This window comes from Micrasema longulum, unplaced genomic scaffold (genome assembly GCF_059751315.1).
Source record: "Micrasema longulum isolate JH-2025_06_02 unplaced genomic scaffold, ASM5975131v1 h1tg000586l, whole genome shotgun sequence".
Taxonomy (NCBI): Eukaryota; Metazoa; Arthropoda; class Insecta; order Trichoptera; family Brachycentridae; genus Micrasema; species Micrasema longulum.
In genome coordinates, this window is record NW_028277782.1 from 153,832 (window position 1) to 179,396 (window position 25,565).

At 32.3% G+C, this 25,565-nt stretch overlaps 1 protein-coding gene across 2 annotated transcripts; it reads left to right on the forward strand.

The window, feature by feature from the left end:
- The first annotated feature begins 1,046 nt into the window (after positions 1-1,046).
- On the forward strand, positions 1,047-14,950 carry Kaz (E3 ubiquitin-protein transferase Katazuke). 2 transcript variants are annotated; one of them, XM_088228493.1, is made up of 9 exons: positions 1,047-1,308; positions 3,402-3,557; positions 4,076-4,213; positions 8,515-8,592; positions 10,259-10,388; positions 11,646-11,782; positions 12,943-13,081; positions 13,755-14,092; positions 14,735-14,950. In XM_088228493.1, the coding sequence occupies exons 1-9, from the start codon at positions 1,270-1,272 to the stop codon at positions 14,831-14,833; spliced, it is 1,254 nt and encodes a 417-aa protein (XP_088084619.1). In that variant the 5' UTR covers positions 1,047-1,269; the 3' UTR covers positions 14,834-14,950. The 2 variants fall into 2 exon arrangements, with proteins under 2 accessions (XP_088084619.1, XP_088084620.1); XM_088228494.1 differs by lacking the exon at positions 8,515-8,592 and having other exon boundaries at positions 1,061-1,308.
- Positions 14,951-25,565: the final 10,615 nt, after the last annotated feature.

Consider the following 25,565-nt stretch of genomic DNA (forward strand, 5'->3'; position numbering starts at 1 on the left):
ATCAGGAAAACGTTTTCACAGTTTTCCCTGAAGATGGCTCCTGCAATGGTAGCCGAAACGTCGGATCAAATCCAACATACACGGTATCACCCAAAAAAGATACATAATATTGATAACAGTGACCGTGAAAACCTTCGCACCTATTTAGGAAAACGTTTGTATATAATATATTATACATGTAAAATTGATGGATGTCTTAATATTAACTTAAGTCAAATTATCATTAAACGATGTATTAATTGTTAATATCAGTACATTAAATATAATATACTTAACTTTTTTTGAGAACTAATTTATTTGCTACGTATATAATTTTTCAACTTAGATTCAAATACAGTTTAATTTTTTATTTTCTTATTTCTAATGGTTCGTCTTCATAACGTATATTTTTAAATAAATGTATTTATTTCATCATCATCATACCCTTTCCGCACCCAACAGTGCATAGGGCACTGCATTGGTACGCCACCAACGTAAAAATGTATTTACCATAGACTAAAAGTCAAAGTACCACGATAGGTCAATGAAAACAGGATAGTTATATATTCATTTTAAGCCATAAACTCATTAAAAAAAAAAAAAGTAAATATTCGTCAGCTGAGACGCAAATTCTTGATTCTCGGTTATTGACGAAATTTGTTTTTTTTTCCGCTTGACACCTTGAAATTGTAAAGCATTGCCGAGGTTAAAGAGTTTCATGGACTCGATTGTTCTGCTGTAGAATTTGTGAGGATACTCTTGAATTTTTCTTCATAACGTCGTGATTTAAAATGAACGATATAAAATCTTTGGAACATCCCACATTAAAGGTAATTATTTGTTCTCTTGTATTTGCATACGTTTTACAAATAATATTGTACCATATCCTGATCAGCCGAATGATTAACTTTCGCTCGAGTGTTTAGAAATTATGCATAAAATAATATCATGTTTTTAGAATATCAATAGGGCACTGCATTGGTACGCCACCAACGTAAAAATGTATTTACCATAGACTAAAAGTCAAAGTACCACGATAGGTCAATGAAAACAGGATAGTTATATATTCATTTTAAGCCATAAACTCATTAAAAAAAAAAAAGTAAATATTCGTCAGCTGAGACGCAAATTCTTGATTCTCGGTTATTGACGAAATTTGTTTTTTTTTCCGCTTGACACCTTGAAATTGTAAAGCATTGCCGAGGTTAAAGAGTTTCATGGACTCGATTGTTCTGCTGTAGAATTTGTGAGGATACTCTTGAATTTTTCTTCATAACGTCGTGATTTAAAATGAACGATATAAAATCTTTGGAACATCCCACATTAAAGGTAATTATTTGTTCTCTTGTATTTGCATACGTTTTACAAATAATATTGTACCATATCCTGATCAGCCGAATGATTAACTTTCGCTCGAGTGTTTAGAAATTATGCATAAAATAATATCATGTTTTTAGAATATCAATAATGGCGTTTCATAGTGGCAAGTTAAGTATGTACATATTTAGAACTTGATCATTCAATTATTGGCCTTGAGTCTTTGTGCAGTGTTCACGTTTTGTCATATTTATAAAAATCGTGAAACGATTACAAACATTTTTTCTTTGATTCGGACGTTAATAATTTAATTATTTTTAGTGGTGCTCAATATTTCTATATATTGAAATAGGTATATAATATCTTGATTATTGTTGCCCATAATTTAGGAATAAAATATTTTAATTTAAAAATCATTTTATGTAACTGAACTTAAAATACCACGCTAAAAATAAAATTATTTTTAATAATAACTGAAAGATTAGTCCATGCCCGGGCGGATGAGCAATACCGTTCTGTGTGTGAAATAGAACCAGAACTCTGGATGAGTGTCTTACACTCGATGGCTACTCCTGTAAAAATCATAAAAAAGAAAATTGCACCCAATATAAATGCGTTAGCTTGGCAACCATGCTTTCACTTATTAATATTATTGTGAATAATTTACATAGTGCCACTTTTGTGAAAATCACCTCAAGGACGCTGTACAATATCCCAACACGTCTTGCAGCTACATAGCGCATTGACGGCTGGTATTCAAGTTCCTCGTTTCCAATCATAATCAAATTTAATAACAGATAGAAGCTAGATTACGCCATGTCTTGCAGTTACAGAGCGCATGGACGGTATGAAGCCTAGCCCCCATTTACATTATTTGAAAATTGAATTTTGGTTTTTCTGATTATTTTTTCAAAATCGTTTACTAATAAGATCTGGATTACAACATATCCTGCAGCTACAGGGCGCATAGACAGTTGAAATTCCCGGAAAGCATATTTATGAATTTTAAGTTTGAAATAATTTCATAGTTTATGACAATGATTAAAATAAAAAAAAATTACATTAGCAGAGTAGTAAGTTAGCCAAGTGCTCATAATAAAAAGTAAAAAATTAAAAACTAAATAAATAAAGCACTGATTTCACATATTATATTACTGTTCGCAAGATGAAAGCGACTACCGATGTCCGAGGGGTCCTGGTAACCGAAAACACATTAGTCACATCTTTCCGGGTATTCAGGTTCCATCGGCTTCGTGTCCATTTTGAGACGCAACTTTAGAGTAGGAAGAATGTATGTAATAAAGGACGCAACATTCCCGCTTAAAATTTCTGTATGTATTTTTTTAATTTGTGTCCAACGTTTGTATAAGGTTTGATATTTTTATCATTTTGTATATTACATATTTATGAATGAACGTACGTTCACTTCAAGTAACACTGTTCGCGATATATATTTATTTATTTATACTTTTACATTGTTTGTATTATTTTTTTTTTATACAGAATAATGTTCCCTCACTGGGGTGTCCCGTGCCGAGGGAAACATTTTACAAAAAGTGAAACATGCCTTAAATTAGTTATTAAACAAAGTTAACATAATAAGCAATATAAACTAAAACAATAAAAAAGAATTATAATTAAAAAGTGGTCAAAACTAAAGAAAGTATTTGTCTTATTTTAATTAAAATGTAGTTACACTAAGAAATGTTAGTCATCATACCCTAGTCTACGTAGGGTACTACACATTGGTACTCTAAATGCTGCGCATATCAATTATCTGTTACATGAAGGTAAGATGATCAGCTTTACGTTTCAGGCAATGAACATGAAATATCGCAGTGTAGAACCACCTTCCTGAACAATGTTCCATGTCGATCTTCCCAGGAATCGAACCCGGAGCCTCACGAATTGTGATGAACGAGTCGACAAGCAAAAGCAAAGCCCTCATCAAGGATTCTGCTTCTATTTCAGACTATTTCTATTCCATAACTGTATTCTTAATCCGCTCCGACTCAGAGAAACTTAAAATTGATATTTTATATCAAAATGATTAACTATGGAGTTTTAGCAAGAAATATCCACAAAAAACATCTATGTATTTTTAGGTGCCATACGAAATATTTAACAAGAAGTACCGCCAAGCTCAGAAGACTTTAGACGGGGAGGTGCGGCAAGTACAGAATGTTGTGAACGAGATTGAGAGCGGACTTAACAAGGAGAATGTTCCCGCTGGTGAGATTAAGAGGCTGCTCGGAGGAATGGTAAATGCCATTTTTAAACTTTTGTGCAAGACGATGAGAGTGGCGTGAATGTTATAATTTCTTCTAATTTACTATTTTTTCCATGTTAATTATTATGGCTTAATACGGGCACAGCCTAAAAAGCCACAATAAGTTCATGCATATGATATAACACATATATGTAAAATGTAACTTAATTTAAATGAATAAATGTATCAAGGTCTGGGTGTTTTTTTTTAATGTATTTAAATTTAAAATAAATTTAAATGAATAAATGTATCAAGTATGGTCAGCGTAATAAAAATGATTATAAATGAGTTTAAAGTATAATTGGTTTTTTGTATTTATCCTACAGAGCCCTAATAGTTTTACATAACACCTGTCTTACCTACATTTTTTTGTAATTCATTTAAAATAGAAAAGGTTATTTTAATTTTTTATTTGAAAATATCTTTAATTGACTCTCGTGAAAATTAACTCTACAGCACATCTTCGTCATTCCTATTACCGGCTGTGTTTTATTAACATGTTTGGTCTAGGTGGAGAGATTGCAGAGCATGAAACGAAAAGCTTCTGAAGCCATCAGCGAGGAGATTCGAGCTGGTTGTGTCTGTAAACGGAGACTAGAACACCTCAAGGAACATGCTGAAGCTGTCTCTGACCCCAATACTCCTCAGGTCAGTCCATTCATTCATCTATTTATATTTAAAATATATATGTATTGATGTGTTTATTGTTTACCGAAACATTAAAATTTTAGGGCCATTTTCCGTTGGTCCTAAATATGGCAAACGCCGTGGCGCAGATGGTTATATGGATAACTGTGAAACTGGGGTCGTGGGTTAGTATCCCGCCAGTTGCAAGAGAAAATCCAAAAAATATTTTTTCTCAATTGGTCTGGGTGTTTTGGTGCATTTTTCATAAATCCCTTTCGTATTCTCTTTTTCCCATCTTGATTGAGGATTGTGTTTTAAATAAATATGTTTTTAAAAATCCCTATTAGAAAATGGAAAATAAGTAATTTTTTTAGGTAACACCTTATATTTTCATATAAGTTATAAATTCAAATACTCGATACACTTATTTATTTGACCAATCAGCCTTTTCACCCTCTAACTTGGCATCTTCATTACAAGTTATTACATAATTATAATTGGCAATAAATAACATAAATTGGGAAACAAGTTGTCATAAAGCGGAGTTCAAACCTTGGACTTTCTGATCCGTCGTTAGTGACACTACCACAAAACCACAATCTGTCTCTTTAATATGATTCTCTCGATTTGGGGGCCTCCGCGGTGTAGTAGACGCTTGACACACACGGAAGGTTCCAAACTCGTTTCCGGTGAGAACACAAAAATTAAAAAATTGGATTTTTCGGGTGTTCTGTGCCGTAATCACCACTAATTGAGCCTCCTGGTCTGTTGTGTAAAAAAATAATGCTTTTTAATAAAAAATCATTTCATTTTACCGAAATATATAAAATACTAACCTGTCAATCGTGAGTGTTGTCATTTTCAAAATGTTTTTGTTTTTATAAAAATCCTATAAAAATATAAATACAAACCTTGGGCCTTCTGAATCCGCTTTTAAAAAGCAAGTCAACTCTTTTAATCCCTCTCCATCATTGTGTTGAATATGTATTTGTTTGTAACTTTGAGAATTGCAAGGTGATAAGTTCGGCGATACTTGTAAACTTGCTTATCTAATGCAATTTACCAAAATGTCATATTAACTGAGATAAAAAAATAGAAAATCCCACTTTTTGTAAGAAAATTGATTTAGATTTTTCCCTCGTTCTATGCAAAATAGGCTGGGATTAAAAGGATCAAACTTGATAGTTACATTATTGGATGGATTATTTTTTCCTTGTTCTCCAAGATTTGCATTTAATTAAGAGTCTTGAGTTGCACTATTGATTCCTATAAAAAAACAATAAAATAATGTTTTTGCAAGTGTTAAATTAGTTTTTTTGTTTTTTTTTATTTTAGTTCTTTTTTGAATATTTTTATAATTTGATTAATATAATTTGTATTGTAAATTAGGAAATATGAATCCCATATTTTAAATCCTTTCGATTAACTATTTTGAGGATTATGGCTACAATTTACTTAGTTATAATACTTTGCTACTGGGACATGTGACATAAGACTTAAATCGTTGGCTTAGCATAAATATTGTACTCTTGTTTCCTAAAGGTCAAAAAGTTTGTTCATATCCCTTACAATTATTAAAAAATCCATAACATATACGTTCACTCGCTAAAACACTCTAGCGCCATTTAAACTAATGTTATTTACGTGTAACTTGGTCCTGTTGAAATTTCGGGTGTTGATTTAGGCAAATTCTCACGTCTTTTGATGTGTTGTAAATGGAATAAAAAAATTTGATGTTATTTCTCAGTTTATAAACACACTGTTCGTGTTTTCAAAAGGGTTAACTTCCCGCAATAGGGTATTTTCACAAATTGGGAATAACGTTGAAAATGCATATTTAGAGCGGATTTTTACAATTCTAATGATGTAACTATCTGTGCATAAAAAACAAATTTTCATTTATAATTTTTGGGTTTAAATACGGGCACATACAAAACGACTCACAGTTTGTGTCAAATGTCATGTCCTCCTAGTGCGCTTCTAACAAACATAGCGTACAAGTATTGTGCGGTAACGTAATACATGCCGTTTGTCCCATAGGGTGCGAGACAACTCTTTTTCAGGTAATTCAAAATATGCGCATTTTTCACTTATTTGAAAATAATAAGAAATGTGAAAAGACCCTATTGAAATACGTGCATCCTATATATGAACACATTCTACCTGTTTGCACATTGAATATATTTTCGTAATTTTTCCCTTGCACATATCTTCTACGTGTCAAATAATTAAAATCAACTGATCTTTTACTACTTATGCAGCATGTACTCTTAGTTAAACCAAAGAGAAAAAACAGAGTTTGGACACACGGAACCCTAAAAAATGCATATTAACACCAAATAAAACCTATTTTAATAATAATTGTAAGCACCTTTGTTTGAATTGGTCGAATGCCCGCGTCATAAGGGCCCAGCTTAGCCTGGTAAAAGATACAAGTAATATAATAATATAAAATAAAATCACATCTTCTTGAACCTGGGATCTTGGTATTTCAGTCCAAAGCTTTTAGTTAGTAGAATATCGATCCCAAACTAAAAGTTAGTAAAAAAAAAATTGGGATTATTAACCTATTCCCCGTGTTCAAAATTTAATGTATTAGTTTAAACACTTATTTTGTTAATGATCATGAATTTATTACCGCTATACCTGATGAATACTTGAGCATATGAACCCTTTTTGATAATAAATAACATTCTGTGAGCAATGCGTAGTAGTGCTGTCAAAGGCGCTCACTGACATATTTGAGCGCTGCGGTGGATGAGTTTAATAAACTGGATCCTCTTTTTACATGCGGGATATATTCCACACAGTACCGTGTAAAAAAAGAACAAAGCTGTTAAGCTTTCCTTGTGTAAATATCAATTAGAGCTCTAAAAAAAAGAAAATGTTAACAGTTATTCTTTTTTTTATTTTTGATGTTGCTATTGCACATTGTTAACTCATTCCTCGCATTCTAAATTGACGGATTTTAGTTTTTAGACCAAACACTTATTTTTCATATTTGATTTATTAGTTGAAACACTTATTTTGTTAATGACCATGAATTTATTACCCTTTACCCGATGAATACTTAAGCTACAAACCTTATTGTTAATAAATAACTCACATATGCTGTGAGCACCGTATATTAATACTGTCATAGGCACTCACAAACGTATGTGATCACCGCAATGAATGACTTAAATTAATGTTAAAAAATAAATAAAAAATTGTACTTGTTATTTTGAAACCGTTCAGAGGTTCGAGTGCATATTTCGTAAGCACAGATTAATTAAGATGCAAAATCACTTCTAATTCATACAGAATGCTGTTGGTATTGTTACTCATATTTTGTCATGTGTTCACCTTTGAAATTTACACTTTGCAACTATTTTAATAACAATGAACTTATTCAGAAATGTAAATATGTGTGTAGATAATATAACTGATATTTTTTTCTTACTTGTGAAGATGTTACTTTGATCTTTAACTACTGAATATATTATTTATGTTAAGAGCCTCTTCGTTTAGCCTGACAGTAACGCACACTTATTCTATTTGTGTTCACACAAAGCGATCGGCATCAGAAACAAACAAAAGGATCTTCGACGGTTCTATATATTATACATAGAATGTGATACATTTTGGAAGATGCTTAGCCTTGGCTCTAGTATTGAATTTTGATGATTTAGTTCTGAATGTTGATTTATTTTAGAGACATATTTGTTGTCTTGATCGGTATTTTTTATTAGTATTTATTCATTGATATTTAGTGACTCGTATTAGATTTACAAGCTCTATCTGCTCCCTAAAAACAGCTGTAATGTTCTGGAATGATTGTTGATCTAATATTATATTATAACTTTTTTTTTCTGAATTAAAAAAGTACAAATCATGATCAATACAGTTTTTCGTCGGTTAGAACAGAATATTGCTTCAGCAATAAGTCCACCAATGTGCATTTATTTCGTACAAGAAGTTTAAAATTAAAGTTAATAAATAAAGCATGAATTTATAGTCAAGCCACAATATTTTAAGTTTATCTAATTATTTTTCAGTTATAAAAATGTATTCCTCGCTGGGAAATCCCATGCCATGAACAGTTTGTTTTTACATGAAAAATATATTGGTAACATTGCGCTGTTGCGAGAAGAGAAATTATTGTTACGAATTACTAACTGGTCAACTATAATTTCTTGCATATAAATTATTTTTCTTTCGCTTGTAAATTGGATAGGTGTCTGATTTTCCATGTATTTTGGAATTACTCACCGCCCGACATAGTGATTGTAATACCCTCAGCCATTGTTGTGTTACTTGATATGATATATTTCATGTAACAGAGTACCGAGACTGCGCACGAGAGCTTGGGGCTCTGCTGCCTATCCAAGGACCCGGGCTATGTTCCCGGCAGTGAGAAGGTATTACAGTAATATATTAACATTAATCCCACCAATGCCTTTTCGTTTTATCCGAGTAACCAATTACTTCGAGCAAATCCATCCTTCAAACATTATCATGGGGCGATTACCATACTTCGGACCGGTTGCACCAACAAAACTAAAGATAAAATTTATTGAATTATCTTTATGTTACAGGAAGCTTAAACTCAACTCAATATATTAATTCTAAATAATACATTGATGGGAATATTTATAATCATCATTATTTTCCGCGCGCGCTTACAGTAATCTTTTTTTAAATACAATTGTGGCACTGTTCGTACCATACAAAATCAATACGGGCTTGCTTTTATGACCATCTCATAATCAAAACACACATTTGCAAGAGATATGCAGTAATCTAATTGGTTATATCGTAAATCTCTGTTGTTCGTGTTGTAGTTAAAAATTCACCTATATCTGAATATATTTTGTCACCAAAAGCGTGTGAATTTTAACTATACAGATAACCCCCCGTTTATCGCAAAATAAATTGTTTTAATTAAATTACTAATTCAAAAGCTTCAATTAAATTTATTTAACAATAGAATCACTATGTAAAGCGTCCTTGAGGTATTATATTATGAAAATGGCGCTATATAAGTTATCCATAATAATAATCGCGGGGAATACGTTCTGGATATGGCCGCAATATGTGAAATTTCGCAATCAACGAAGGATTTTTCACAAAACTCTTATCGGATGTTTTTCAGCTGATTCTATGTCCGCATTAGCCGATTTGCCGATCATTTTAAGGCAACGCAAGTTTGATTGGTTTTTTTAACTGATCCAACCAACCTTTGCTTGCTTTAAAAACTTCAACTCCATTTTGAGATTTTAAATGATGGTTTTTAATTTTGTCTTTTTGTTGCACAATTGATCGCACTGTAGACCCGGGCAATTTGAAATCCCCACCTATAATTGAAATTTAAACACCATTTTCTATAATTATTTTTTTCTTTTCTAAAGTCACTACATTGCGAAAAATATCACGAATCCGTACTAGCCGGGGTCGCGATCAGCGGTCTTTACCTGTATAATACTTTTAGAATAAATAGTTCCATGTGATATCATCAGACACCTAGAAGTGCAGAACTTTTAACCCTTTTAATTCCATGTGGCCGAGATTCATACATGTGTTTATGTCAAATAATATATTTTAATAATTTTGAGAATTATGGATAATGTTCAGTGATGTATTGTGAACTAGCCTTTCTAACTCAATTAACCGAGATTCTAGTAAAATATAAACTGATATACCGAGTTTTTAAGAAATTGTTCAGGATTTTTCACACGTTTTATGTAAAATAAGCTGGCATTAAAATTGAAATTTATTGCAACAGAGAGGGAAAACATTTATGAGAAGGGATATTTATTATGACCTTGTTTAATCCCTTTCTTGGCAATGTATCCTATACATACCCTATAGTAGTTATTTAAACTCAAACAAAGGGTACGATTTTATTTTAATTCTTCATGAATATTTTATTTTGGTGATAGTCGTAGCGTTGTATATTGTATGACTATACAGTGGCGTCTCATTCAGATGTGTTGGAGAAAGGCAGTAGGAAATCAGCAAGTTGCAATATTTTTTGTAGGAATTCCGGCGGGCTGTAATCATATTGAATACTATGTTGTATTTCAGGCCTCCCTGAACCAATGGAGAAAGACCCGGCTAGACCGAATGCTGATAGAGTACTTCCTTCGTCAGGGATATTACCAAGCCGCCAACGATCTAGCTGACAAATGCAATCTCAGAGATTTAACTAATGTCGGTGAGTAAAGTATGCTATGGACTTTGGAAATCGCATTTAGATTATGGACTAAAAGGATGAGGATTAAAGTATTCTTAACGTATCAATAAGAACTCCACCAATAGAAAATGAAATATGAGATATGCCTAATATATGCTTAAATTATTATGCTAGACAGATTTCTTATTGATCGTAGAACAACGACGCTGTGATTTTCTTCAACTTTAAATGAGTTGGACTTGCTCCACACCACTCCTTCTGCAATAAAATCAGCTATCCTATAAATCGAATGGCCATCCCATCAATTCTCCTCTTCTTCATTTTATTTCCTTTTTAAAAATTAATTACGTGTTTAGTGTAATAGTTATGATTTTATTTCATGTTGTTTTCTAAAATGCTTTATTTACTTTTAACTGTATTTTGTAAGAGCCCTCTAGGCGTTTATTAAATAAATAATATAAATTATTTTGCTTCAAACTAAACATGTAGTTTTTTTTCTGTCTACATCTATGTAAATTTCCCCTCGACAATTTTGATTACATTAAAATCCAGGTAAGAGCAATAATATGACGCACTTATCCATTTGATTCTGACCCTAATTTTATTCAACCATGTCTTATTATATTTCAACAGTTTCAAAGTGTCGATTAAATATTTAGAGTTACAAAAATACTTATATACAAGGGTTGATTGATATTCTCTACCCCTGATCTATTTCAAAGTCGATGAGAACTTGGATTTGTAGACTTGTATGCACTTCTTCCAGCGATGCTCCAAAATTTCTATTGCTTCCTGGTGGAATATTTGTCCACTTGTCTACACACCACCACTCACGTTCCAGTTCATAAGGCTAGTGTCAATGGCTGCTATTCACAAAGCTGGGTTTGAATGAGTTGAACACCTCCCCTATTCACCTGATCTAGCTCCCAGTGACTGCCGGCTAATGCTAAAACTCGAGGAACATTTGCTTGGAAGGAAATTTTTTGACGACAATGAGGTCAAAGTTCTCTCAGGAAGCTATAGAAATGTTGGAGCATCGCCGCATCGATTACGTCCAAAAATAAGGCACAAAAACTTTTTCTCATCCACTTCGAAATAGGTCAGGGTTGGCTCAAATTAATCAACCCTCGTATGTATGTCATATTAACATCTGTTTGTTTCTCACCACATATTACAATGAGGCAGATTTATCGATGATAAATAAAAAAGTGGTTAGAATTCTTTAATGTAAAACACAAGCTTTATAATACTAATTTTCACTATTGAAAAATTTCATAGACATATTTCTGGTGGCGCGAGAGGTGGAGCGAGATTTGGCGAACCACGATACCGGAAGGTGCCTACAGTGGTGTGCAGACAACAAATCCAAGCTCAGGAAACTCAAATCTAATATGGAGTTCAAGATTCGAATACAGGTACAATTTCACCAAATAACCACCAAACGTTACATGCGTAGGGTTTTGCTTGTTTTTTGGGGTGGAGCTCTAACTCCAGTTGGAGTGTTCTCATGCGTATTCATATACATGGTGAATGAGATACAGAACTTTGTTATGGAGCGCGAGGGTAATGTCGATGATGAATTGAACTGGCTGCACTCAGACTACATGCTGAAACTGACTGACTGATGTTACCACGCCCCGTGGTCCTTTTATATGCCGTGTTCCTTTGTTCTTCATGGCGGGAATAAAGTTTATGTATGTACGGATATGTCATCCGATTTTGTTATTGAGTTAATTTCCTGTGTGTAATACTGTCGGTCTTGCAGAATATAATGTATTGTATTCAATAGAAAATGCTGAGTAGCTTCTTGGGTCATCCGCTCTAGATTTCAGGCAAAATCATTTGGCGCTTGTGTGTGTCGTCGATCTGTGGACTTTGACCCCCCACACATGTGTGAAGTAAATAAAACTTGGGTATTGTCTGTGTCCGGGTGTATGATAAATACAGTTCTGTTATCGGGAATTGAACCTGGGATCTCAAACATGCTACCATGGTAAGCGAGTGCGCCAACAACTATTACTATGAGATGGACTTACCTCCATTTGATATTCCTTTTTAGGATTTTCACCCGAAAGTAGCCGTTGATTAAAAAACACGCGTCCGGGTTTATGGTTATATTTTTCACACAGAACTGTATTCTTCGCCAGCCCAGACACTGAAATAATCGTATATAATGTTATGTATTCTAAGTTTATGGTTAGAATTGAAATGTAGCTCAAATGTCACTAATTATAGTTCTCACTTTTTATCTCATTGAGGAATCATTGTATGACAGGGTTACGAATTATGAATTCAGGCGAGAGTGCAAATCTGAGACAAGTATAATTGATAAGATTGAGAAAGGATTACTGACATGATCTGGTCGTGTAGAACGAAAGAAAGGTAAAACAGAAAGAAGACGTGGGATGATCAGATAAACCAAAATCTCCAGTCCGGTCATGTCAAAAGCTGACACAGCGGAAGGGCATGTATGTCAAGATGTTTACGGCAAAATGACATGACGGTAGTAGTGACTCTTTGACATACACATCCCTCCTTTAATATTTTAAAAGTATTTTTGTTCTTTATGGTTTAGGAGTACATCGAGTTAGTTCGTCAGGACCGACGCCTGGAGGCCGTGAAGCACGCCAAGAAATACTTCTCTAACTACGAAGATGGACAACTTCCGGAGATCCAGCAGTGTATGGGGATGTTGGCCTTCTCACCTGACACAGGTAATATTGCATTTACTCATCGGTAGTTTAATGCAACTAGTGCTAATTGGCGCGATACCTCCCTTTCAAGTAAACTACAACTGTAGTATTTTGTGTTGCATACAAAATTGTCAAGTGTTTTTATCCAGTTGAATTCTGGTCTTAAGAAATTCCCCAACATTTTGATTTTGTGGCAATTTTTAGTATATACGAGGTGTGATGAAAAAAATTCAGTTAATAATTTTATTATTTGCATCAAATTTTAATTTATCACTTTCAAAGTTCTCCTCTTAGCTAGGGATGCACTTATCCCGACGTTATTCCATGATTGGAAGCATTTTCTTCAAGCAGCTTCTTTTGGAAAGGCCTTGAGCTGCTTCCTCGTGGCCCTCTCAATGTTGGCGATCGTGCCAACATTAGCACAATTTTCAGAAGAGCCAGAAGCCGCATGGTGCGGATGTGCACGAGACAGAAAACTATTTTTCAGCCAAAAACTCGCGGGTCAGAAGCGAGGTTTTGTGGTTAATTTGACTCTCTCGTTTCATTTGCAAATTATCAGTTAAAATGCTTTGCATGGACCCGTATGAGATGTTCAGTAAGCTCTTGAATAGTCCATCGATTTTGTAATGAAAAAACTGTTTAAGAGCCGCTGCAAACAATGCATCAATGTAATTCTTGTTTAATGTCTGTACAGAGGTGCAGCCGTACGCGGACCTATTCCTCCTGCGACGCTGGCAGGAGCTGGCGCTGCAGTTCCGCCGGGAGAACTACCGTCTGCTGCAGCTGCCCGCGCAGGCTGTGCTGAGCGTGGCGCTGCAGGCCGGGCTGAGCGCGCTCAAGACTCCGCAGTGCTACGGGGGCGCGCGCATCGCTGCCTGCCCCGTGTGCAGCGAGCCGCTCAACTCGCTGGCCGCCTGCCTGCCGCACGCGCACTGCTCGCAGTCGCGCCTCGTGTGCCGCATCTCGGGCGACGCGCTCAACGAGAACAACCACCCCATGATGCTGCCCAACGGGCAGGTCTACGGCGAGAAGGTATAAATAATATACTAGATATCACTAAAGCGGACATGTTATTTCCTTAGTGGCTACTACTACTACCATCACATAGAAGATGAACCGCCACACACATCTGTCCTGACATGCATTCCTAGCTTCTTCCACATTTATGCATCATGCCTTACATGCCCTTGGGTTGTGTCTGCTTTTGATATGACCCAATATTCATTTAATTTTGAAAGTTTCATTAAATCAACACCACTAAATTCATTTATTGATATTGACCGTGTTTGGGAAAACCCTCATTATTTAAAAAAAAAAAAAAATTCATAAAAATGTTTTACCAGTGTTCAGCATACACCCTAGAAAAAGAATTTAACCCGCAAATAAAATATGTTTATCAAAAATATATTTTTAATTAAAATTAATTAAAAATATTTAATATTGTTTTTTTTAGACATTGGGCCGGATATCCGGTATTCGACCAAACCACTATCCGTTCCATCACAACATAATAGCATACGAATTGTAATGATTTTGTAACACTAAAAAAAGGACAACCCAATAAATTTATATTTATTGAATACAATTTAATCATTTGACATTAATATACGTTATAGAAGCTTGATGAATTTGTAATTTGCAAAGAGATATTAATTTTTGTTTGTCTCATTTCAGGCCTTGAAAGAAATGATGAAGGAGAGGGGTGCCATAATTTGTCCGAAGACCAAAGAAGTTTTTTGTATGAAGCTCGTGGAAAAAGTTTATGTTATGTAGAAATAGATTTTCCGATACCTGCTACAACTTTCTGGAACGTAAACACATTAGCATTTGTCAGTTTGTAAACATTATTTTGTAACTCGTATATAAGGTATATTATATGATCTGAAAGGTTTCTGTCTTATTATTTGTACCTGCCAATCTATGCAGATGTTTTTGAGCTAATTTGCCTAAGCGCCGATCTTCAGGAATTATTGTTAAAATTATGAACTGTGGCATTTTATCAACATACTACAAAAACATAATACAATAAAACCTCGTTTTTATGTTCCTCAATTTTACGTTTTACCGCTTTTTACACCAAAATATTTAGGTCCCATTTTTTCCCATACATTCTCATTAAAATATTCTCCCCAATAAACATTTTTTACGTTTTTCATAACCCCGGTTTTACGTTGAAAATTTTTCAAAACTCATTCGATCTGTCAGAAGACAAAAGCCGCGCGCCGCCGCATGAATGGAGAATAAAATAGAGGTAAATAAAAAAATGTGTAAATTATTGTCTCAGACTAAATTCAAAGTAGGTGCAGTGTAATTGACCATTTTGTCCATGTGTCTAATTTTGACATTTTACTAAATAGTGACATGCAGATGACGCATGTTTAGGAAGAAAAAAGTCTTTGCATTAATAAATTACGATGCAGAAAGTTTTAAAATTTGGCAATAGAAATATTATTTGAAGTGAAAAGAAGATAGTTTAAACAGTTATCATAAAAGTGTGAAACAGTTTGGCTGTGATGTAAATGACAGTTCAAATTTTGTGGTGCCATACTGAAAAAAGTGATACCATATATATAAAATTTCCCAATATTTAGGAAAAAAATCATTTTATGCCAATTCAAATTTTTATTTTTGTGTTTTTAAAGTTTAGTACCTACATAAAATTATTTAAACATGTTTTTTTTTTAATTCAATAAAAAATAACCATGTAACCAATAACATAGTTTGGTAAATCAATAGATTTTCTAAAAACTTTGTTATTAATGTTGCACAATTTTATTATTTTACAAGAACATTACTACAGTTTTGGAGAGCACTCCTCCCATCGAAGGGTGGTATAAAACTATGCGTTTATATGTTTTCTATCACCCATCTATTGGAGGAGTGCTCTCCTGAAACTAGTAGTGTTTTTGTAAAATAATAAGATTGTGTAACTAATAACAAAGTTTTATTTTCATAATAATTTATAATGCAGTGTTACGAAGTGTATGCTGATTTGATTAAAATAATACAATACTTTTTCACAAATTTCAAAAGAAAACATGATAAATAAAACACCTTGAAACAAAAAACCAACCCATCAATTTGACAGTTACAAATAATGCGATACGGTGATGACGACAGTCATCCAGTCTGTAATACAAAGACGCATGAGCGATACGCTTGTGAGTTTTTAGCCCGTAGTAAGGCGTACTCTAAGCACAAAAATGTATCAGGCGATGCGTTGTGATAATTTTTCCTTATAAATCATGAGATATGTACATTTAAGATTATTTCATTACCTATAGATTTTGCAGATACATCTTTGTGTTACGGATAGAACCGATAATGGGAAACATTTTTGCATACGGAACTCAAAAAAGCATTTTTTCTTAGATACATTTTTGTGTTATTGGCCTATCGCAATGTACCCTAGTTTGGTCTAAATTTTAAGAGACGTAGCTTAGAAAATGAATTTTGCTAGATTGATTTCATGTATAAAAATAAAAATTAGTATCCATATTGAAATTCATAATAAATAATGCACTTATAAATTTGGAGATCTGTTTAATTTATTAACAATCACATTTGTGTAATATTTACTATACATTTTTCTTTATGCAAAAGAGCGGTACAAGTTTAAAATTGAGAGAGGAACATTTTTTGCAATAATACATTTGCATATTGTTTTATTTTACATACTGAAGATTTCAAATTAAAAATAATTTAGATAAAATTAACAATATTAAAATTCATGCGGTGCTTTATTAAATCAATTCAAATACATATTTCGAGGATAAATAAGAATTCTATATCGCTCGTCAATATAATAATTTGTATCCCATGTGTCGTTAAAAAATACATACAAATATCGTCAACAAATAACACTAATATATCAAAGATTTTATTTTTGTTAATGTGATTAAATTATTATTAAAACGTTTTCAATATCTTCTTTTGGTATATTATCTTTACCTATTGCATTATTTTCTGATGAAAAGAAGTGTTATTAAATTTGGTAAGAGGTTATAATATACATCGACGGTAAAAAGTGAATTTTGCATGAGTCTAAGTTTTTTTTAAATGAAACACGAGCATGAGCTTTTTATTTTGAATCAAATCGATGCAGGTATGACAAGTGTTATGTAAAACAAATAAATAACAAAAAAACAGATTTTAATGCAGACCCTTTATGTAAAAATAAGTCAAATTTTGTGTGATATAAATTCGTTGATTGTATAAACATCGCAAAAGAGGATAAAATTTACATCCCATATACATCATTCATGGGTGTCAGCTCATACAACATAGCTTAAAATTCCGAGGAAAGTGGTATATCAATTTTAACATTTTTGTATGTTCATATAACCACAATACTAATTCTTTGAATAGTTCATTTTTAAGTGAAAATATTTTATTTATGTCAGTGATTATTTAATCATTGGAAAATATGCAATCAAAATTATTATAATTTTTTATGTATAAAATAAAATAATATACACGTAGAGATCGTAAGGTTGAATTAATACCAGGTTTTTATATATGGGTACTTTTAGGCAGTCGTTTGAAAATATAACCTTAGCAAGTAATGTGTAGTTTCACACTTCATTCGGACTGGCATTCTTTCATTTAAATTATTTTTTTGAAAGTAGGTACATTAATTTAAGTGATAACTGTTTTATTTGTTGACGATATTAAAAATGAACAGAATGAATGCTATGAAAAAACAGTTGTACATTTATTTGTGTAAAAAAGTTTGTTTTCATTAAAAATTTGCTGATACACACTTTTTTGTACAGTTAAACTTAGCCCAGCATTTTGATATAATTATGCACTTTATTTTTATATTGTATAAATAGTGTTTGTAGATAAAGGGTGGTTAATATAAAATTCTTAACTAGTAACCGAAGGTCAGAAATAGGCACATCGGATCCATTAATATATTCTCAAAAACAACTTAAACCTTTTACGGTGTGAATAAATCGACATGTTTCGCAAATCTATATATCGATAATATTAAGATCCATTATTGAAAAAGTCAAGTGAGTAGATCGTTTCGCAGTCCAATTGTAAAAGCGAAAGAATACAGCGTTTGCTGAAAATTATAATGTATTAAAAAAATCCAAATTATTAAATAAGTTTTTATTTTTGTGTTTTTTTTGCACAACAAGCCAGGAGGCCCAATTACAGTGAAGAATTACAGAATAGAACACCTGTCATATTGATTTTATTGTGATCACACTGGGAATCAAACTCGGAACCCTCCGTGTGTGAGCCGAACGTCTTAGTTATTAAACTACGGGGGCTGTCACAAATGAAGCGACGCAAACAATACAAAAGGTGTTTATTCTTACCAAATTACAAAACAACTTACTCCAGCGGCTTGAGCAGTTCAGATCTTCAAATCAAGTCCCGATGTTGGATTTTTTTTATTCATAGCAAATTTAATAATTAAACGGTAGATATCGGTGCAAATTTTGACCTTTTAAGATTAAAGATCATTTGAATAATGTAACAAAACTACTCAGCGGATACACACTAAAGTAATAAAATGCAATAATTCCTTATTGGAATTCCTTCCAGTTTAGCATAAAAATGGAATTAAATATTTAATTAATTAAGGCAGATTTAGTTAAATCTAATAAGTTTTGAGGTATGATGTTTAGGAAAAAAAGCTTTTGAAAGTATTTAGTAACATTATTTTCACTAAAAACCAGTATAAAAAAAAACACAGTAATTTTTTTTACTACAAGAATAGTTTTTATTTTAGTTCCTGTAAATATTACTTTAGATAATCTGATCCATTTAAAATGTAGTCAGTTCTAGACTTCTAAGACTGTTCGAAAATCTATCAAGCTTTTGTATAATTAATGAGAAAAATTGGTCTTAAAATTTCGAATTTCGCAAACAGTAAATTGCAATTATTTAATTATGCAATGCAGAAAAAATAAGGTGGACTACTTCCATGTTTACTTTTTAGTTAATCTCATGTTGATTAGTATTTCTAACTAGAAAACTTATTATTTTGAATTGGCAAATAGCTATATCTGTAAAGACAGTTTATTCCAATACATTTAATCTTAAATATTCCCCAAGCATTCGTAGGTAAATACAAAGCCTTAATCAGACTTTTAAGTTTAGTTTTACATTAGCACATTCACCTAAGAAAACATCTTTCACTATGTTTTTGTGTTTTGAATGATAGTTGCTTAGGCAAGTAAATTAGATGGTCTTATAAATTAAAACATAAACTAAACCATGAAGTTTTTTTAAACTTTGTATCTACCATAAACGCTGTAATAAAGAAATAAAAAAACAAACTTCAATATTATGCATTAATTTGTTTATTTTATCTAAATATTAATTTTTGTTTCGTATTTCTACGGTTTGTGATAAACACATTAAAAAATATTTTATAAAATTCATTATCAAGGCATGTTTTCCAACAGATTTTTTCTTTACATGTCCATCAAGTTTGTGGATTAAGCGTTCTTCACAAAAGAAGAGACCACTTAAAATATAAGCTCAATGAAGAAGTTTAGTGCGATGTGAAATTTTATTGTACAGCAAAAGTTCCCTAAAATGTATGAAAAAAACATTCAAGTTTGCTAGTGAAAAGACCGGTTTCATCGCTTTCGCAACATCTTTGATACTGATATTGTTATTATAAAATTAAATATATTTATACAAAATCAGTAAGGATAGAGAATTCAAAATGATATTATAGTAAACTTATTACCTTTGTCTGAGGGACCTTTTAACAAAGTGTTACCGGGGTAAACACAAGGGTTTATATAATGTTTTTCCAATGAGTTTAAATACAAAAATAATAACATTTTAAATTTTCTATCCTGTTTTTGTATAAATTACACAGTAAATTTTATAATAAAGATACCAGTCTCGAAAGCGATGAAACCGGTCACTGGCTATTCTGTACTTGGGGATTTAAGCATCACCCTTTTTGGTTTCTATAAAAAAACACCTTACATCTTTATCATTTACACATTGATTCGCCAATCATAAACACCCATTTGACCATAGAAAAAAAAATAGCAGGAAAGAATGATGTCACGAGTGACAATCTAAATCTTCAAAACATCATAGTGACCTAAAGATGATGCAAAAATTACATAGTAAAAAAAAAAATAATAAACTTCTTCATTGTGTGCAACTTTTATAACTTTATTAAAAAATCTGTTTAGAACTTGGAGTAATAACCTAATAGAGTCGCCCATATGGAGAAAAACAATTCTGTGATTATTATCACGAAGTTAGCTACAGATTACAGCAATACAACGAGCCGCTACAGATTACAGCAATACAACGAGCCGTAGGTACTTGGGTTGAGAATTGCGAGCGCTTACCAAAACCGTCCATTGCTTGTTTGTTGTTAAACTAAAAACCAAACCAAAAATTTGGTACGCTTTTGTTTTATGCAATAGAACTTAAAAAGGCTTCTCTAGAGAATTATTACTGAAGTTTAGAACATTTTTTTTTCTTTCTGTAAAATCAATTTACTGTCACAACTTTTGCTGTGTAATCTTTGTAATGTATAATAATATTGTATAAAATAAAGGAGCATTCAAATCTCAACACAATCAGATCGCTGAGTTCTCAAAACATTCAAACTAATATTCGCTACTTCTGCGGAATTAAAAACTAATAAACAGCGCATAGACAATGCGTTCTTACAATTAACACGAGCATGGCCAAAGTGTACAGTATTTCTATGTAATTAAAAAACAATAAAACTACAATCGACCAAAGTTAGAAAACATAGATAATAAAGAAGTATTTCATTACCATTTTCCTTTTCATAATAAAATTGTTAAAAATATATTTTCACACATTTTAGCTAATTTATTTCATGGGTATACATCGTTCTGTTTCCAGGCGGATGAAGAATACAGTTTTGTGTGTGAAATAGAGCCAGAACCCTGAACGAGTGTTTTCGACTCAATCACTGCTCAGGTAAAAATCCTGAATAAGGAAATAGAGCGGAGATAAGTCCACTTTAATGTGTAGTGGTTGGCGTGTTCGCCTACCATTCTTGAGGTCCCGGGTTTGATTCCTAGCAGGATAAACTTGATTTTAAAGGTTGTTCAAACTGCAATATTTTATTGTTCCTGGACTGGCACCTGAAGCGTAGGACTGATCACCTTACCTTCACGTAACAGATGATCGAAATATGCTGCATTTGGATAACAAATGCAGTGCCCTATGCAACACTAAGTGTGAAAAGGGGAATGATGATATTTCATGGGTACGCTTGTAAAAAATCAGAATCCCATAGACAATAATTGATGCCCAAAGCAGTTTTTTATAATTTTCAATCAAAGATTCAATTCATAAAAAAGAGGAAAAACATACATGCATAAAAAAGTTATTTTCCAATGTTTGGTCGATTTGCATGGATATAACTACCACTTACAAAACAAGATAATATAATCTATGAATTTTGTAATAGTAAGGATAATTAACAATATAATATAGTCTTCTAGAACTTGCGTTCACATAGTTTATTTAGTACATTCCGATTTTGTCGCATGAGATTGTCTCCCAATCAATATTAGGTGACAGAGTCCGATTCGGAAACAAAACTGAGAATGGTTATCAATCATTTACAATATAATTCATTAAAAGCGTTTTAAAGATGGATGCCCACCAAAGGTCTGAAAAACAAAAATACTTATCAGGAAATTAAAAATTCAATCGAACATTTGACCACTTATAAATCAGGCATTTCTTCATGCCTATGTGGAAGTTTGCTTACAACTATAAAAAGTATTGTAAACAAAGAAATCACACTCCCAGAAGTAGTACACTGTGGTATGGTTAAATTGGCCATTTTGCAGGATATCAATAACGAACATTATAATGCCAAGTATAAAGTATTTTTTGTGGTATTATCTTAACTTCAGTATGAAAAAATACTGTAGTTTGTGGTATATCTCCCCCAAAAAGAATCGCAGAGATAGGTGTTTTCCTGAGAGAAAAAATAAAGTGGTAAAACTGCTAAATTTAGACATACGGCAGTGTACTCCTCGGGGTAGAAAATGTTAAAAATAGCTAAAGGAAGAGTAAAATTGAGTAGTCTTCAAATGACGATGGATGCGTAGAAAGTATAATTTGATTGAACTGTGACATGCGTTACATATTCTGTAAATTTTACGGCAGTATGTTATTTTAAACACAAAAATCCCCAAGTGTAGAAAAATTGTACATGTACAAAATATAATCGACAGGTGTACTTTACCTATCAGTTAAAGCGGAGATTTCATAAAAAGTTGTTTGTTTTACAAAGGGTGAAATATTAATCATCAAATCATTACAGAAGTGTATTTGTTCATATTTTTTTCTGTAGCTACATGTCGGCATGTTTTGAGTTTCAAAGTCTTGACTATGTTTTTTGGGTGCAAATACAGTGTTAATATTTGTCGACAATGTTTCAAACACTTTCACTTTTTGGGGCCCCGATTACAATGGGAAGTTAACAGAGTTGTCTTCAAGAGTCTATAAAATATAATCTAATTTTCCATACAAAAATGCATATGTGAATCTATATAAAAATTTGAAGTATCTTCATTGGTAACCTGTAATTGAACATGTTTAGAAATAAAAATCATACAAATATACAAATTTTTTGCATGATTTTTAAAAATGATTTATATAAAATTGTATTTGATTAAGATACTTTAAATTCAAATCAAATTCAAATTCTGAAATTGTAATCAAGGTCCTGGGTACAATTTTTAATTAAGAACTTTTTAGAACTACAATATTTTTCACGTGTAATCTAAAATCTAGAAATAAAATTACTGCCGTCAAACATGAGTTTTTTTTAAATGAAAAAACAAACAGTTCGAGATGATCACCGTATTTACAGTTGCAGTTAAAATATGTAGGTACTTTGTTTTAAATATTAAAAACACAATAACAAATTCTACCGTAAATTTAAAAATGCGAAAATTTAAATTGCAGCTCATCAAAATAACACACAAAAAAATACTTTTGCCTCAGTTAAATACATATGTAGAAGATTTATTTAGATTTAGATTTACAAAAGCGCTAACTTCGTTATTGTCAGAAATGCAATTCTTGTAAATTTGGAAACTGTCAATATCAGCGTTTATGCTAAATATTGTCATTGCTTCAACGAAACAATGACGCAAATGCAAATTTACGATATTTTAAATTCACAACGCAACTAGATTCTAAATTAATGCCTCTATATAGAAAAACCACAATGTAATTGTACAACCGCTCCTTGCCTTCGGGCGTCAGTTACGCCATTGTTCAAATAATGTTAATTGGAAAATGTCTAAATTCAGACTTTTGTCAGTTTTACCCATCTAGAACTCGTATCACCGTCGTAGCGGTGAAGAGAGCCGCCAGCCCACATTTTGAAAAAAAATTAGTTTTTTGCGCGGGAGAATTCCTCGGTATCCTTTACACTTTAGCTTTATAATTAAGTATTGTAATAATGTTATCACTTAGCTCTCTTCACTACTATAAAGATTACGTTTTTCAAAAAATATGGGTTGGCTCTTTGCACCACCACGACAACGATTTGTAATCAAAATTTATTCACTGATTAATTAAATTTAATTATAAATTGCACAGGGGTAGTTAATTTTTTAAATTTAATTCACAAGTGCTCCAAAACACATTTCAAGTCAAATAATATTATAAGAGATAAAAAAACTCTAATTGGTATTTAATCACGTAGAAATATAAAAAGTTATTTGGAAAAAAAAACTGCCTTTAAATAAAAAAAAATTGGTTGTCATTTTGACTTATGAATTGTTCTGCGTCTCTTATTTTGCGTCATTGTTTCATCGGAACGTCGATATACGAGTCTCCCGTTTTACATGGTTTTAAAGTAACACCGTGCGAAAAATAGTTTTTACACAAACGTCGTTTAAATAATGCGTTATAGTAATATTGTATATGCGTAAATTCCTATAAACAATAATTGAATGTATGGCCTGAATTACATTGCAATTTACAAAGAGATTTTTGGATGGAATATTGCTGCTTTTGCTTACATCTATCTATCTTACTCTAATACGAGGGTAGATTGATATGCTCCACCCCTAACCTATTTCAAAGTGAACGAGAGAAAGATTTTGTACCTTATTTTTGGACGTAGTCCCCCTGGACTTGTATGCACTTCTTCCCAGCGATGCTCTAACATTTCTATGGCTTCCTAGTAGAACATTAGAACATAGAACATCCGCACACCATCACTTAGTTCCCGCTTACAAGGAGTTAGTTTATTTTTGTTTCTACAAAAAAATATATGCAGTAAAACCTCGTTATTACGTTCCTCAGCTTTACATTTTTCGGCTTTTGACGCCGATGTTTAGGTCCCATATTTTCCATACATTCTCATTCAAATATTCCTTCAATTATCAATTCGACCTGTCAAAAGACGCCAAGCCGCGCGCGTCGGCGTGAATGGAGAATAAAATCGAGGTAAATAAAAAAATGTGTAAATTATTGTCTCAAACTAAATTCAAAGTAGGTGCAGTGTAATTGACCATTTTGTTTAAGTGTCTAATTTTGACATTTTACTAAATAGTGGCATGCAGTTGACGCATGTTCAGGAAGATAAGTCTTTACATCAATAAATTACGATGCAGAAAGTTTTAAAATTTGGCAATAGAAATATTATTTGAAGTGAAAAGAAGATGGTTTAAACAGTTATCATAAAAGTGTGGAACAGTTTTGCCGCGATGTAAATGACAGTTGAAATTTTGTGGTGCCATACTAAAAAAAGTGATACCATATAAACAAAATTTCCCCATATAAATATGGGAAAATATAAAATACGGGAAAAAATCATTGTATGCATTTTATACAAATTAAAATGTTTATTTTTGTGTTTTTAAGGTTAAGTACCCAGATAAAATTATTTAAACACGTTTTCCTTAAATTCAATAAAAAGAAAATACATTGTGGTATTAATTGAAAAAAAGACAAAATTATTTTATTGAAATCATAGGTAAATATAAATATCCCCAATTATGACCGTTTTCACTATTTTTCTCCAGTTTTTCATTTTCTCACTTCGGCATTATCCTCAATTTAACACTTTTCTCGCTGCTCCCTTGAAAAACGTAAAACAAGGGTTTTGCTGTATATGTTCTGTTAAAATTATAGTCGGCCTCAACGTGTATTGGTCAGCACGTACCATGCAAGAGGTTTCGGGTTCGATACTGAACAGAAAGACTGATCTTACCTTCATGAAACAAAAAATGATTAAGATATACTGCGATTGGTGTACCGATGCAGTGCCCTATGCACCATTAGGTGCGGAAAGGGAATGATGATGATGCTGTTAAAATTATAAAGATCTATAAATACCTATAATATTTCCATTTACTTGTAATTTTCTCAAACTGAATGGTTTGGGTAGGTAGGAAGAAATTGCCTTAAGGCAATATGCCCGCCTTTATATGTATATAAAGTGTTCAATATAAAATAAATAGACGAGTGGTTGGCAGGGGACGGACAAATCTTCTAC

Bases quoted from the DNA above. Each gene is read 5' to 3' on its own strand.
- Kaz (XM_088228493.1), top strand. From the start codon at position 1,270: ATGAACGATATAAAATCTTTGGAACATCCCACATTAAAG. The intron at 11,783-12,942 runs GTACAATTTCAC...TTTATGGTTTAG, and splicing joins AGTTCAAGATTCGAATACAG to GAGTACATCGAGTTAGTTCG. The intron at 14,093-14,734 runs GTATAAATAATA...GTCTCATTTCAG, and splicing joins GGCAGGTCTACGGCGAGAAG to GCCTTGAAAGAAATGATGAA.